This window comes from Diabrotica virgifera, chromosome 7 (assembly GCF_917563875.1).
Source record: "Diabrotica virgifera virgifera chromosome 7, PGI_DIABVI_V3a".
NCBI lineage: Eukaryota > Metazoa > Arthropoda > Insecta > Coleoptera > Chrysomelidae > Diabrotica > Diabrotica virgifera.
The window spans coordinates 227,461,685-227,478,539 of NC_065449.1; the positions used below are offsets into that span (position 1 = coordinate 227,461,685).

General features: G+C 31.3%; 2 protein-coding genes across 5 annotated transcripts in view; both read left to right on the forward strand.

Moving 5' to 3' along the window:
* Positions 1–16,855, forward strand: part of LOC126887648 (zinc finger protein 664-like) — a 45,784-nt gene that overhangs the window by 1,642 nt on the left and 27,287 nt on the right. The window contains exon 2 of one of the 4 annotated variants that reach the window (XM_050655261.1): positions 8,215–11,597. The exons of 2 other annotated variants lie outside the window; for them this stretch is intronic. In XM_050655261.1, the coding sequence (XP_050511218.1) occupies positions 8,215–9,515 (1,301 nt within the window). In that variant the 3' untranslated portion in view covers positions 9,516–11,597. Of the gene's footprint in view, positions 1–6,779; positions 8,191–8,214; positions 11,598–16,855 lie in introns of those variants that run through there. One more of the 4 variants, XM_050655263.1, reaches the window with a different exon arrangement.
* LOC126887645 (uncharacterized) lies at positions 12,615–16,280 on the forward strand. The gene is made up of 2 exons (XM_050655253.1): positions 12,615–15,397; positions 16,154–16,280. The coding sequence occupies exons 1-2, from the start codon at positions 13,175–13,177 to the stop codon at positions 16,226–16,228; spliced, it is 2,298 nt and encodes a 765-aa protein (XP_050511210.1). The 5' UTR covers positions 12,615–13,174; the 3' UTR covers positions 16,229–16,280.

The window sequence follows — 16,855 nt, forward strand, 5'->3', positions numbered from 1 at the left end:
TGAAGTTACTCACGGGTCATTACTCACGGGCTGAAGTTAGATTCAAGTGGCGCATACCTCTTTTAATATTAATCGTATATAAACTGCAAATAAAATTACATAAACTTGTTTATTTAATACAATAATTATTGTAATTTATACCAATAATTAACTTTGAAAATTTTTTAAAGAAATTTTAACTGTAACAATGTCAGTATATTTTGTACGTTTATATCTTGTTTACTAAAAATTTTGATGTTTATCATTTAATTTAGTGACAGTGACATTAGCGCATTTTGTTTATGTTAATTGGAATTTATAACTAATATTGTGTTTGTTTTTCAAGTTATATTGTGTTAAATATGTTATAACATATTATGTATAGTTATATAGTATTATATTATATATAGTTAAATGTAAATATACATTATAACTATATATTATGAAATACGTCCACCGACAACAACCATTTCATATATTTATTAGATTCACTGACAGTAAGTACAAATTTAAGCTTATAATTTTTCGGAAACGAATAGAACTTATATTGACTATTTCTAGTTGTATTTTTAAAATAAATAGGAATTTAGTAATAGTAGGCAACCAATTATTCAGCCACGTACTAGGGGTAAATAGCATTTAGGTATTTTTGTAAATTATAATAATTTAAATCTCGAGTAGTTGATAATTAAATTTTTTACTAAGTAATATAAAAGAGTCGTGGAAAAAGTATAGTATTCTACTCGCATGTAATGGCTATTACTCACTCTGATGAATTACGACACTCGCCTACGGCTCGTGTCACAAACTTCATCATCGTGAGTAATAGCCATCATTACATGCTCGTTGAATAATATACTATATATTAATGTCGTAATTACTAAGTCACAAATAGGGCCATTGGATTTTGAGATTAAGTAGCTGTGAGATAGTCAGCTATGCCCTATAATACGTAAACACGTTAGTTTCACAAACAGCTGGTGATTTAAGTCTATCTTGTACATACCAAGATTCGATTGAGGGCTTTACTGTGTGTCGAGTTAATTGTTAAAGAGTCCATTCGTTTATCACTTTTTTCTTAACCCAGGAGTAGTCAGATTCTATCTCACAATACGAATTTAAATACGAATTTACAACAAATTTTTATTTTATAGTAGGTAAGTATTTTTATTTACTTGTTATGTTAGAAATATTATTTCTAACAATTATTAAAGCTAATTGGCTCTACCCAAAGCCATAAACTCCACAAAAAGAAGAAAAAAAAATTTAAAAAAATCCTACGCATTACTACACCCTTCTTCGAGGCACTTACGAAATTTTTTCAAAATTGCAAAATTTTTCATCAAGTTATCGTGAAAAAGGATAAAATGTGAGATTCTATCTAACGGCGTGACTACTCGTGGGTTAAGGAACGATTTGTACGAAACAGACACTAAGTTCACTAACACTGAAGAAGCACTGTGTATTGCTTTTTTTGTGTGAATTTGATGGCATTTGCTGAGCCAATAAGCCTTTTTTGGTATTTTAAATAACAAACAATTTTTTTTTTCAATCAGAGCAATTTTTCTGTTTTTTTAACTTTAAATACATGACCTGGCTAATTGGTCTTTACCGAAGCCATCAAATTAAATAAAAAAAATACATGACAAACTAACATAGGTATGTACTATAATTATTATCTAAGTAATACACTGGTTTGGTTGTAGTAAATATTTTTCTGTAAATATTTATTTTTTTGTATTTTATTTTATTTTAGGTGTTTTTAATTTGATTTTTTTTATTATTTTTTATTAAGAGGATCGGTACGTATTTTCGGCTGCAATGCTATTCAAATGGGGATTCATTTTTTTCGAATCCTGAGAAAACTAATAAGTATTTTTGAAAAATTTAAACGCAGAATGAAAGATTACGTTATTAGCGAGGGCCGAAAGTCCCTGAAAACTTCTATATTGTTTATTTTAATAAGTTACAGGGGTGAAAAACTAAGAGAAAATTTAGTGTGATTTTTAATTTCAAATATCTCATTCAAAATAAACTTTTTATTTATTCTAAGGGACTTTCGGCCCTCGGTAATAATTTAGTCTTTCATTCTGCGTTTAAATTTTTCAAAAATATTTATTGGTTTTTTCAGGATTTGAAAAAAATGAACACAATGCCGTGGTAATATTTTCCAAATCTATCTTTGTCTTACAACGCACTCAGCCGAATATAATATTGTCAGCATATACTGTCAGTCAGACACTGACAATCAGTGACAATTTTAAATATTTGACATTGCATCGGGAATATTTTGAGTTATCTATTAAATATTATTGATATATAGTGTATTTGATAAATAATTGATTTAAGACGTGAACTTAATAAAAAGTTATTTATTGTGTATTATTTGTGGAAGCTCCAAGCAAAGAATACATCAGGATAATATATTCTGTGATCCAAGTATTTTGTTGTTAAAGATGTTCAAAATTGTAAGCGTTCCATAACAATATATTATTAAAAAATCACTTTAACACTTTTCCTCTTTTTTCGATTGAGTATTAGTTTTTGTTGTACAAAAAAATTATTACAATCACTGAATACATAGTTAGTGAAAAAATTATCACATTTATTAACTGAATTAATAATTTGCAATTATAAAAATAACAGTTATCCAAGCAAATTCAAAACCCATCTCTTTAAATTAATGATGACATTTTCAAGTAGAATGACATTCTAGTAATGTTTACATATCCATACCAGTGTGAATTTTACTACACGTAATTTGCCGTGTAAAGACAGAAAAAGTAGGGATACACGTAAAATATTTGCGAATTATGTACCCATAGCCTTAATTGTTTTTTACTATGGTAAGACATAAACCCAATTCAACATCTCATAGGTTTACATCTTCTAATTTTTTTCTTTTTTTTTTCTTTTTTTCTCTTTTTTTGCTTTTTTTCTCTTATTTTTTCTTTTTTGCTTATTCTTTTCTTTTTTTTTCAATTATAATATACAATAATTACTTAAATCTACAGGATTTAAAAAAATAACAACAAAACAAACATGTTTGTTTTGTTTTAACAAACATGCCTGTTTTGTTTTAACAAAATGACTTAAATATAGGGTAAATTTTATTGTTACAGTTTATATTTACATTTTTTTACATGTTCGTAAATTGTTTTTGATGTATTAGGTAATACCTTCAGAAAAAATCAAATTGTTCAGGTTGATGGCATGATTGTTTCTCTGGCATGAAAATCTGCTTTCTCATTTCCTTGAAGTCCATTGTGTGATGGAACCAATATAAAGCCTACTTGCTGCTTAGTGTTCTTTAGTACATGTAATTGTTCTTTTATTAAAATACCTATAGGATTACTTGTATATAACTGTTCTATCATATTAGTGGAGTCAATGAAGGTGGATATGAGCTATTACCTCCGATTTTGTTGAACCTCCATCGATTTGCATGAAAATTGGTGAGTGGTTAGAAGATATCTCAAGGAACAAAGGTGACATGGTGCCAACTTGCGCTTTTACCCTGGGGGTGGATGCCACCCCTTCTCGGGGGTGAAAATTATTTTATTAAAAATAACCCCATAATTCGATAGAGGTACAAATTTCAAGCAAAATTTGTTATATAAAGTTATTAAAATAAATCAAAACTTTTTGAGTTATTAATGATCAAAAATTTTAATTTTTCTTGAGAAAAATGCATGTTTTTAACCAATTTTTCATCAATAACTCAAAAAGTATAAGTTTTTACAAAAAAGTGGTTATTATCAAAATTGAAGATAATAAAAAATAAAATAAATCGCTTACTAGAAAAACCTTTTCCCGAGCTCCCGAATATGTTCATAGCGTTAAAATTTATGCTCCAAAATTTTTTCAAAATTTATCTTTTAAAAGTTTTTCCAAAAAATGTTATTGTTTTTTTTTAATAACTTCGTTCGTGTTTCCGATATCAGGTTTATCTAAAAACTGTTTGAAAGTTAATTCTAAGTGCTATTTAAGCACGTTTAACCTAATCTTCTAAACCCCTTACTTTTTTTAAAAAATTAAAGGTTAAATGACCCCGGTTGCATGGTTCCCACAGAAAAATTTAAGATTTAAACGTTTCTATCTCGGTTATTTTTTACCCTATAGAAATATTAAAACAGGTATAATATTTGTCACAGAAAAAACTAAAATTTGGTTATATATAATTTTTTACGTATATTTAGTATTTTTGGAGTTATTATCAAAAGAATAAGATAATTACAATAATTTTAAAAATTATGATTTTTTTAAATTATATCTTTTATTCAAAAATATGCATTCTAAACCGGTCAAAATTATCGAAAACATTACTTATGCTAATATAAAGAAGTTGTAAGGATTACTATAAATTTTAATTTTTGTGGAAATGGCGTATGTTTTATTTTTCACATTTGCCTAAAAAATTCGAAATGGTTCTTTTATTTTCATTATAACTTGCTTAATTTTGACGGTATTACCTTGCTCTGAAGCTCATTTGATAGGTATTTTGAAGTACTTTGACAAATGTTTAGCAGGAATATTTTATACATTGCATCGTTTTCCCGTTATTTAAGCTTGAATACTTAGATTTAAGTACTCGTCGAAAAAAATACACATTCAATTGCCAATAACTCATTTTGAACTAACATTGGTTTAGTTCTTTATGTGAGGAGTGTATTCAATTTTTTATTATCTTCAATTTCAGTAATAATAACTTTTTTGTAAAAGCTTATAGTTTTTGATTTATACGTGAAAAACCGATTTAAAACAGTATTTTTTTACGAAAAAATAAAATCTTTGGTCTTTAATAACTCAAAAAGTGTTGATTTATTTTAATAACTTTATATAACAAATTTTGCTTATAATTTGTCCCTCTATGGACTTATGGTATTATTTTAAATAAAATAATTTTCACCCCCGAGAAGGGGTGGCATCCACCCCCAGGGTAAAAGCGCAAGTTGGCATCATGTCAACTTTGTTCCTTGAGGTATCCTCTAATTACTCACCAATTTTCACGAAAATCGATGGAGGTTCAACGAAATCGGAGGTGAAAACCTTCAGTGACTGCACTATATGTAATGCAAGGGAGAGTCAGTAATTATGTCAGATTTTGGAATTTTTTTAGTACAAATATGAATGAGGGCTTGCAGAATTGAATATAGTTCTCCAGAGTAAATATTGCAAGTGGACGATAATTTAAATTGTAATATAGTGTTCAAATCTACAACTGCTGATCTCACACCATCGATAGTTTTAGATGATTCTGTATAAATATGACAATAATCTGGGAAAGAAGCAAGTATGTTGAGAAAGGATTGAATAATTGTTGCGTGGGGGGTATTAAGCTTATTGTATTTACAAAGAGTTAGGTCACATTTTGGGACTTGAATATTATGGAGAGATATCTTCTGATTCTTTTGTAAAAGGGAGGGTTCATTCTTTTTTATTTACATTAGTTTCTTGAAACTTTCTGCAATAGTGTGATGTGATTTTATTGCACATATGGATGATGCCTATGTTAATGACAAGTACATTCTTATGAAATTTAAAGGTGGTTCTCAGGTTAAATGTTGTAAACTATTAATGGGTCTATTACGGAATGCTCCTGTGGTTATTCTTAATGCTCTATTTTGTATGACTTCTAGTTGAGCAAGAAGTGTCTTCTTTGCAGATGAGTCAAAGATCATTCCTATAAATTTTAAGTGTTCCACATACAGTTGAGTCTACGAGTCTTTACCTGTGCATCATTAATACCTGGCAATATAAAACACATACTTTTTTTTTAGCATCATTCTCTTCCACGCATGAAACTAATGACAAACCAGGTACTGCATGTTATTAAGTAAAAACACATGTTATTTTTATGAACGTTGTATAGGCCTGCAGTGTACCAAAAAAATCGATTAATAGCATGCTGAATATTTGTTAATAGCTTTAACAGTGTCTAGTCGCACAAACTTTGATGTACAGAAACACTGAAACAGGAATGGTGTTGCACAGAATTATTTGGGGCACATATTCAGAAATGATAAGTACAAGTTATTACAGTTGATTGTGAGGGATAAAATCGAAGGAAAAAGGGGTCCTGGTAGACGACAAATATTCTGGCTGAAAAACATTCGCAACTAGACAGCAAAAGACAGAAAAGCAGAAAATAGAGACGAATTTGCAATGGTTATAGCCAACAATCATTAGTAGAGTAGGCACTAGAAGAAGAAGAATGCCCCTATAACACGCTTCAACTCATTATTCAGATCTTTTCAAAGTCCCTAAATTAACTAAATTAATCCATTAGATATTTATTTATAAAACAATAAACATCAAGCACATGTTTTAATTTCGCAACTAGAACAGGGTAGAGAAGTAAATAAATCACGCATGTATTTTTGCAGACATCTGCAAGGTTGTTTATGATATAATAATAAACTTGACACAGTAATGAAAAAACAACTACAAACATATTTACATAACGATATGTTGATAAATAAGGGAACTTGAGTAGATAGGAGAGTTAGTTGGTTGTGGAGTTTGCTACCATTTAGAACAGAATAATATAATCAGCTGTCAACTTAACACACTTATATGGTATTTTTTCACTGAATGTGAATAAACGAGATCTGAGTATTTTAGTGTATTCCTGCTATCCAACCTCACGTAAGGGTAAAACCAACTCCAAAAGCCACCATACTTCGGTAAAATCAACTGGTTCTACTGCCTTCTCGCACTATAATTTTACTTTATTTATTTTTTTCTGTATTTCTGAAAAACAATTTCTGTAACAGTTTACAGTTGTTTTGTATTTTTAGATTGTCACCAAGTGGAAAATAAAATGGAAATTATGGAAACGTTACATTCATCTCATAAAGAAAAATGTACAGGTCAACACGCAGAAGGAAAAATATCAAATAAAGTTATGGAAGTTAGGACTGGGCAAAGATCTTACAAGTGTGAAATTTGTTTTAAGCAGTTTACCCAAGCAAGTAGTTTAAAAACACATTTAAGAGTACACACTGGAGAAAAACCATACAAGTGCGAAATTTGTCTTAAACAGTTTAAACAAGCACATGGTTTGAAAGGTCATTTGAGATTACACACTGGAGAAAAACCTCACAAGTGTGAAATTTGTTTTAAACAGTTTAGTGAAGCAGGTCATTTAAATGTTCATTTGAGAGTGCACACTGGAGAGAAACCTCACAAGTGTGAAATTTGTTTTAAGCAGTTTAGTGAAGTAGGTACTTTGAAAAAACATTTGAGAATGCACACTGGAGAAAAACCTCACAAGTGTGAAATTTGTTTTAAGCAGTTTAGTGAAGTAGGTACTTTGAAAAAACATTTGAGAGTGCACACTGGAGAAAAACCTCACAAGTGTGAAATTTGTTTTAAACACTTTAGTGATGCAGGTCATTTAAATGTTCATTTGAGAGTGCACACTGGGGAAAAACCTCATAAGTGTGAAATTTGTTGTAAGCAATTTAACCTATCATCTAATTTAAAAGTACATTTGAGAATTCACACTGGAGAGAAGCCTTACAAGTGTGAAATTTGTTTCACACAGTTTAGTCGAGAATACATTTTGAAAAATCATTTGAAAGTGCACACTGGGGAAAAACCTCATAAGTGTGAAATTTGTCTTAAGCAGTTTAAACAAGCACATGGTTTGAAAGGTCATTTGAGATCACACACTGGAGAAAAACCTCACAAGTGTGAAATTTGTTTCAAACGGTTTAGTCGAGAATACGTTTTGAAAAATCATTTGAAGGTGCACACTGGAGAAGTGCCCTACAAGTGTGAAATTTGTTTTAAACAGTTCACTTATAAAAGAACTTTGGATGGACATATGAAAGTTCACAAGGGAGAATCGTCTTACAAATGTGAAATTTGTTTTAAACAGTTTAGCCAAGAAAGTAATTTGAACATACATATAAAACGTCACATTGGAGAAAAGCCTTAAGTGTGAAATTTGTTTTAAGCTGTTTCCTGCAAAAGATAATTTGAAAATACATTTGAGGGTGCATACACTTATATGGTATTTGTTCACTGAATAAACGAGATCTGAGTATTTTAGTGTATTCCTGCTATCCAACCTCACGTAAGGGTAAAAGCAACTCCAACAACTACCATACTTCGGTAACATCAACTGGTTCTACTGCCCTCTTGCACTATAATTTTACTTTAGTTATTTTATTTCTGTATTTCTGCAAAACAATTTCTGTAACAGTTTATAGTTGTTTTGTATTTTAGATTGTCACCAAGTGGAAAATAAAATGGAAATTATGGAAACGTTACATTCATCTCATAAAGAAAAATGTACAGGTCAACACACAGAAGGAAAAATATCAAATAAAGTTACGGAAGTTAGGACTGGGCAAAGATCTTACAATTGTGAAATTTGTTTTAAGCAGTTTACCCAAGCAAGTAGTTTAAAAACACATTTAAGAGTACACACTGGAGAGAAACCATACAAGTGCGAAATTTGTCTTAAACAGTTTAATCATAAATGTAATTTGAAAACGCATGCGAAACTTCACACTGGAAAAACGTCTTACAAGTGTGAACTTTGTTTTAAGCAGTTTAGTGAAGTAGGTACTTTGAAAAGACATTTGAGAGTGCACACTGGAGAAAAACCTTACAAGTGTGAAATTTGTTTTAAGCAGTTTACCCAAGCAAGTAGTTTAAAAACACATTTAAGAGTACACACTGGAGAGAAACCATACAAGTGCGAAATTTGTCTTAAACAGTTTAATCATAAATGTAATTTGAAAACGCATGCGAAACTTCACACTGGAAAAACGTCTTACAAGTGTGAACTTTGTTTTAAGCAGTTTAGTGAAGTAGGTACTTTGAAAAGACATTTGAGAGTGCACACTGGAGAAAAACCTCACAAGTGTGAAATTTGTTTTAAGCAGTTTAGTCGAGCGTACGTTTTGAAAAATCATTTGAAAGTGCACACTGGAGAAGTGCCCTACAAGTGTGAAATTTGTTTTAAGCAATTTAACCTATCAAGTCATTTAAAAGTACATTTGAGAATTCACACTGGAGAAAAACCTCATAAGTGTAAAATTTGTTTTAAACATTTTAGTATAGCACATAATTTGAAAAGACATTTGAGAGTGCACACTGGCGAAAAACATCACAAGTGTGAAATTTGTTATAAACAGTTTAGTGAAGCAGGTCATTTGAAAGTACATTTGAGAGTGCACACTGGAGAAAAACCTCACAAGTGTGAAATTTGTTTTAAGCAGTTTAGTGAAGCAGGTCATTTGAAAGTACATTTGAGAGTGCACACTGGAGAAAAACCTCACAAGTGTGAAATTTGTTTTAAGCAGTTTAGTGAAGTAGGTACTTTGAAAAAACATTTGAGAGTGCACACTGGAGAAAAACCTCACAAGTGTGAAATTTGTTTTAAGCAGTTTAGTGAAGCAGGTCATTTGAAAAGACATTTGAGAGTGCATGCTGGCGAAAAACCTCACAAGTGCGAAATTTGTCTTAAACAGTTTAAACAAGCACATGGTTTGAAAGGTCATTTGAGAGTGCACACTTGAGAAAAACTTCACAAGTGTGAAATTTGTTTTAAACAGTTTAGTGAAGCCTGTAATTTGGTAAGACATTTGAGGGTGCACACTGGAGAAAAACCTCACAAGTGTGAAATTTGTTTTAAGCAGTTTAGTGAAGCAGGTCATTTGAAAAGACATTTGAGAGTGCATGCTGGCGAAAAACCTCACAAGTGTGAAATTTGTCTTAAACAGTTTAAACAAGCACATGGTTTGAAAGGTCATTTGAGAGTGCACACTTGAGAAAAACCTCACAAGTGTGAAATTTGTTTTAAACAGTTTAGTGAAGCAGGTCATTTAAATGTTCATTTGAGAGTGCACACTGGGGAAAAACCTCACAACTGCGAAATTTGTTGTAAGCAATTTAACCAATCACAAAGTTTAAAAAAACATTTAAGAGTACACACTGGAGAAGAACTTCACAAGTCATCCTATTAGAGGTAATACCCACTAAGTGCACTTTTTTGAGATTTTGACATTTTATTTATTTATTTATCTATTTATTTATTAATCATACGGCAAAACCCCATTAATAGTGTAATTATAAAGTAAATAATAACAACTAGCATCAACACAATAAAAGTAGTACTCATAAGAGGATACAATGCAATAATACAGTCATAATATACCTAAAATATAAAATGTAACAAATATAACATGTAACACTAAATTTAACAAGAAATATTAACAATAATGAAACAGATGTTCTTACAACAATGAACATCATAAAGCCAGAGATCTCTTCAGTTGATCCAATGATATATTAAAAACATCTGTACAATAAATATATTATACACGGCTCACTAAAATAATTAGTTACGCCCCTGTACTACTGATTTCTTAAAACTCAAGTAGTATTTATGTAGACCTTTCTGGAAATACCAGGTTATTGGGGACACTTGCATTTCAACCCCTCGCAGCTAGCAGATGGTAAAACGTCACCAAACAGTAATCATCTCTCATCATTCGACTCTCCCGCTATTTGTGGAAAAAGCCGCATTTTGCCTGTATTTTTGCTAATCGTTTGTTACCGCTTCATATTGTTCAATTTTGTTCAGTATTACCAACGATAATTTATTTAGCATATTAGTGAGTGCCTTACAACTATTATGGTTCTGCAAATGGATTATGGAATTCTATCAGAGCTCTGATGACGGCAACAAGGAATAAACTGTAAGTGTTGAACTCTACATATATTGTGAAAATAACTTATTAACCGTGATACTGTATGCATTTTGAACCATATACCTCTCATAGCAAATATTCTGTGTGCAATTTATGCAGATAACACTTTAAGTCACATTTGAAAAATGGTTTATCTACTCTTAACCAGCTATACCTATGGAAATATATTTCTGTAACCGTACAATTACAGGTTACCATTGTTGAGGATACTTCATGTATTGCCTTAACAACATCAACATTACTACTATTCAATAATCCCATAAATAGTCGGTTCGCTAAACTCAGACACAACTTTCCAGTGATTTTAGTAAGTAATTTTGCCAATTTGGTATATTAAATAAAAGTATGAAATTTGGGACTAGACAAAGACCTCACATATGTGAAATTTGTTTTAAGCAGTTTAGTCAAGCAGGTCATTGGAAGACATTTGAGAGTGCACACTGGAGAAAAACCTCAAGTGTGAAATTTGTTTTAAACAGTTTAGTCAAGCCGGTGATTTGAAACGACATACGAGATTGCACACGGAAGAAACACCTTACAAATGTGAAATTTGTTTTAAGCAGTTTACTACTACCAGTCGGTTGAAAACTCGCTTGAGAATGCACACTGGAGAAAAACCTCACAAGTGAGAAATTTGTTTTAAGCAGTTCTCTCATAAAGGCATTTTAAAAACACATTTGCGAGTACACACTGGAGAAAAACCTCACAAGTGTGAAATTTGTTTTAAGCAGTTTAGTGAAGTAGGTACTTTGAAAACACATTTGCGAGTACGCACAGGAGAAACACCTTACAAGTGTGAAATTTGTTTTAAGCAGTTTACCGATAGAAGTATTTTACACAGACATTTAAAAAGGCACAATGGAGAAAAACCTCAAGTGTGAAATTTGTTTTAAGGTGAAACAGTAGCGATCAACAGGTAGCGAAAACGCGTTCCAAGATTGCGGCTGTAATTTTGAATATTTTTTCGAGATATTTGGCACACGTATTCGTAATATAATAAAGAATGGCGGTACAGAGCCCAATTTGAAAAATATATTAATATGTGGAAATTACTCTCTAATTAAATACAATATTAAAAAAACGAGCCTGTACCGCCATTAAGAAGAACAAAGAAATACACTTTCTTCAAATAAACTTTTTTATCCGATGCCTAGATTTTGTGTCATTTTGGAACTACTAATGAAATAAAAAATTTTAGTAGTTCCAAAATGACACAAAATCTAGGTATCGGATAAAAAAGTTTATTTGGAGAAAGTGTATTTTTTTGTTCTTCTTAATGGCGGTACAGGCTCGTTTTTTTAATATTGTATTTAATTACAGAGTAATTTCCACATATTAATATATTTTTAAAATTGGGCTCTGTACCGCCATTCTTTATTATATTGCGAATACGTGTGCCAAATATCTCGAAAAAAGATTCAAAATTACAGCCGCAATCTTGGAACGCGTTTTTGCTACCTGTTGATCGCTACTGTTTCCTCTTAAGCAGTTTAACCGAGAAAGTAATTTAAAAACACATTTGAAAGTGCACACTGGAGAAAAACCGTACAATTGAGGCATATAGAATCAAAACCTGCTATAAAATGACATTTTTTGTCTGGCGAGCCACCTTCTGATGTTTGTTCATATTCTCGACCATCCCTCACCTCCATCAGCTGTTTGTTTTTATTCCATTTATTAAAATACATAATAACAATATACAAAAAAATACATTAAAAAACCAAGAGCCGTAGCTGTGCTGGTTTTGTGGTAACATAATAAACATAAATATAATAATAACAGATTACATAACAAAAAACTTTTTAGACTATTTTACACTGAAGGTTAAGTTTTCCTATATAAATTCATTTATAAATTCATTTAAGAGTTGTATTAAATTTAATGATTAAATTATTATTTATTATTAAATTATTATAGAATTATATTCAATTAAAGCTATCTGTTGTAGTAGTTAGTAAGAAGTAACTCTTTTAATTCAGTTTTAAATCTTTCTAGCCTGCAGTCTTTGATATTTGTGGGTAACTTATACAAAATCAGACCACTTGAGTATATACTTCTTTGTGCACCAGTAGTTCGCATTCTTACGGTTTGAAAACTACCTCCCTGTCTGGTATTATGGTCATTAGGGTGGTCCTTATTTTCGAAAGTTCATATTTTTTCAAAATTATTTGTAATTTTGTTCAGTTACACCAAAACATTAAAAATACAAAATTTCAGCTCAATCCGATAATATTAACACGTGCCGCATTGGCCTTGAAGTTTCATGCATCTGACTGTCTAACATGCTACGACGAGTCGGCGCCAAGTGCGTTCGAATTCGCTACAAGCGCGACTACAAGTCTCGACAAGTCAATTTTGTTTTTACATATTATTTGTTCAATGCTACATTCGTCATTCGTTTTAGTTTCGTACTTGAAGTGCATAAGAAAAGACGTGCTATATAAGTAATTGATAAAAGTGCTGAAATGTCCACTTTGCGGAACAATATTTATCTAGTTGGAGTGATGAAAAATCAAATCTGCGGTAGTAAATTACCATGTAAACGAGATGTTTTGAGTGTACTTTTTTATAACATGAGAGTGGTAAATTTAAATCTTAATGACAGCAGTGCTTTAGTTATTGATGAAGTGGTCGTTTTTTGGAAAAAAGCAAGAATCCCAGTTCAAAACCGTTCAAACTGTATTTTGAAATTAAAATCTTTGTACGATAATGTCAGAAATTTAGAAAAATCTAAAAATAGAGATACTGAACGGCAGAGAGAAAAAGAAAATGATTTTAAAGAAGCTTTAGACAACCTTTTCGATATTGCCACCTTAAATGCGTTAAATGAGATTAAAATCGCCGAAGATAGAGAATTTTTAATTAAGCAAAGGGAGAAAGGTAGAGTAGGTTGTATGTTGGGAGTAGATATCAAATTATTACGTAAGGAAAAGCGGAAAGAAGAACGCACAGCTGCAGAGTTGAAAAGAAAAGAAGATTTGTTGGAAAATTCTAGTTGTTCGATTGGACATTTTGAAATGGAAGATAAAGAACACGAAGATTCACAGAAAAAAGTGATAAATCAAGACAACAGTGAAGATGACATATATTTCATATCGGAATCTCAACAGGGTCCATCTTCAAACAAGAGAGGACGAAAGACGTTAATGACACCTCGCCTGGCCGCTGCCTTGGACAAATGTAAAGTGAGTGACAGGGATGCAATGCATATTATTTCTGCCGTCCTAGAAGCTCTTAATATAGATATCACCGAGTTTGTTCTCAATAGATCGTCTATCAAAAGAAATAGAGAGATTTTGCGGAAAATAAAATATTCATCAATAAAATCGGTAGGAAATGATGCAAATTTTATTGAAGTGCATTGGGATTCCAAATTATTGCCTGATATCACAAAAAATGAGAAAATTGATCGGCTTCCTGTGATCGCGGTTGGTTTAGATTTTGAACAATTATTAGGAGTACCTGGAATTGCATCATCAGCAGGATCGGAAGTTTGCTCTGCTGTGTTCCATATCACTGATGAATGGAATTTAACCGAAAAAATTCAAGCCTTTTGTTTTGATACTACAGCATCAAACACTGGACGTATAAAAGGAGCTGCAGTTCTGCTTCAACAAAGGTTAGGGCGAGATATTTTGTGGCTTCCATGCCGACACCATATATTTGAGGTCGTTTTGGCTGGTGTATTCACGAGGACAAAAGCAATTGTAACATCCGGCCCTGAAATTGCTCAATTCAAAGCACTTAAAGAAAACTGGAAGAATATTGATAAAATGAAATTTTTAGATTATACCAGCGATGAAGCCGTTTATAATGCACTGAAAGATGTAGCGCCCGAAATTATTTATTTTGTGAAACAGAAACTTGCAGAAGAGCAACCACGTGATGACTACAAAGAGTTTTTGCAATTGACGCTCATTTTTTTGGGAGATAAAACAAATGTGAGTTTTAGGGCCCCCGGTGCATATCATTTAGCGAGATGGATGGCTAAAGCGATTTATTGTTTAAAACTTTTTTTATTTCGCGATCAAATGAAAATGAGAAAGGATAATTCCAAACTGAATGCAGAAATTTGCGTTTTCGTTGTATACTGTTATGTAGAGGCCTGGTTTTCAGCAACGAATACTACAGGAGCTCCCCTAAATGATATATATTTTTTGAGAAAATTGGTTATATTTAAAAATATTAATGAAAACATTGCAACCATTGCAATAACAAAATTTTTAAACCATTTATGGTATCTAAGTGAAGAGTGTGCTGCCATGGCAATATTTGACGATAGAATTGAGAGAGTTGAAAAAATTAGAATGGCTCAAAAAATTATGGAATGTGCAAGTAAAAACATAGAGACTGTGAATGAAAAAGAAGAAGAAAATGAAGAGACAGAAGTCATTGAGAAAAAACTATCGTTGCAAATCCGAGATGTCCAAAATTTTGTTCAAAAAGATCTACCAACTGAATTATTGTCCGCCAATTCACTTCAGTTATTTAAACGATTCGGTATTTGTGTTGAATTTCTTCAGGACGATCCGCTGAATTGGGAAAACAGAGAGGATTATCGCACAGGAAAAAATATCATTTCAACCTTAAAATGTACAAATGATATTGCAGAAAGAGGAGTCAAGTTGATTGAGGATTACAATGAAAAAATGACGAAAAATGAACATCAAAAACAATTTTTGATACAGGTATGTAGTATGTATAAACAATAGTTATTTATGAAACAGTTCGTGAAGTATGCTTTTTGCGAACGCACGCGATACTTAGAGTACGAGCGATAGCGAGTGCTCTACATCGCGTAAGTTCGCAAAAAGTACTTCACGCACAGTTTCATACAATATTTTATCTACTCTACGATAAATAAATCAAAAAACTGTAACTCTTCGTCACTGGAATTCATTTCAATTCTATTTACAATTTTTAGAACTTTGACATTTAAAAATTCTAATTTCTTTCAAACCACAAAACTGTCAAAATTTTTGTTGTAATTTATTGCTCATTATGTCATCACCATGACAACGCGAAAGTTAAGGATATTTGATTATATGAAAGTGTGTGAAAAACCCATTGAAAGTGTGTGAAAAAGTTAGTCCCATTTAAAATACACAGGTACTTCACGCACACTTTAAATCCTTCACGAACTGCTATCTATAATGACAGTTTTCACAAACTAAAAACTGATACATAATATGACGTAGAGTAGATAAATTTAATTTTTTGTTATTTTTTTCTTAGCAGTTAGTCCCATTTAAAATACACAGGTACTTCACGCACACTTTAAATCCTTCACGAACTGCTATCTATAATGACAGTTTTCACAAACTAAAAACTGATACATAATATGACGTAGAGTAGATAAATTTAATTTTTTGTTATTTTTTTCTTGAACACATTATATAGGCTAGGTTCAGAAAACACATTCAATATTATTTTTTTTTATTCAGGTTGTTCAGGAGTACCGGAGAGAGTTCCCAGTCGCCACAAAAGGAGGCTTACTTAAATCCAAAATATGTATCTGAAGTGGATGTATCATTTCAATAAATAAAAAATATAGTATTAGGATAAACTATATCTTTATTTTACGTTTTCATTTTAATTAGTATGTTTTTATACTAAAGTTTAAAAAAAATGCGTAATTTTATGTTTACAGTCGAGCGTACGCGTACATTGTCGTTCTTATAGGTAATAACTGCCTTACATTGAATCTCACAACTTTAGCGTCGATGCGGCACGTGTTAATATTAACCGATTGAGCTGAAATTTGTTATATTTTCATGTCTTATATAAAGGTACATTCTGGCAAATAATTTCTAAAAAATTCGAAAAAAAATTTTTTTCCTTATAAATAAGGACCACCCTAATGGTCATGCACATCTTCTATACGTCTTAGAGTAATATTTTTAAGTGTTTGAGAAAGCTTAATTTGATGAATGAATATACAAACTTGCAAAATGTATAGCGACTCAATGTTTAGAATTCCTCTCTGATAGTACAGGTCGTCAGTTGGATGAAGTCTTGACAGTTGAAATATATGTTTCACAGCCTTATTCTGTAACACCATGAGAGGATGTAGCTGTTTTGATTTGTATTACCCCAAACGATAGTTAGATATGACAAATGTGAATTTATTAAAGAGTGATAGATCA

Excerpts from the sequence above, each read along its gene's own strand:
- LOC126887645 (XM_050655253.1), top strand. The coding sequence starts at position 13,175 with ATGTCCACTTTGCGGAACAATATTTATCTAGTTGGAGTGATGAAAAAT. Across the intron at positions 15,398-16,153 it reads AAAAACAATTTTTGATACAG|GTTGTTCAGGAGTACCGGAG; the intron begins GTATGTAGTATG and ends TTTTTTATTCAG.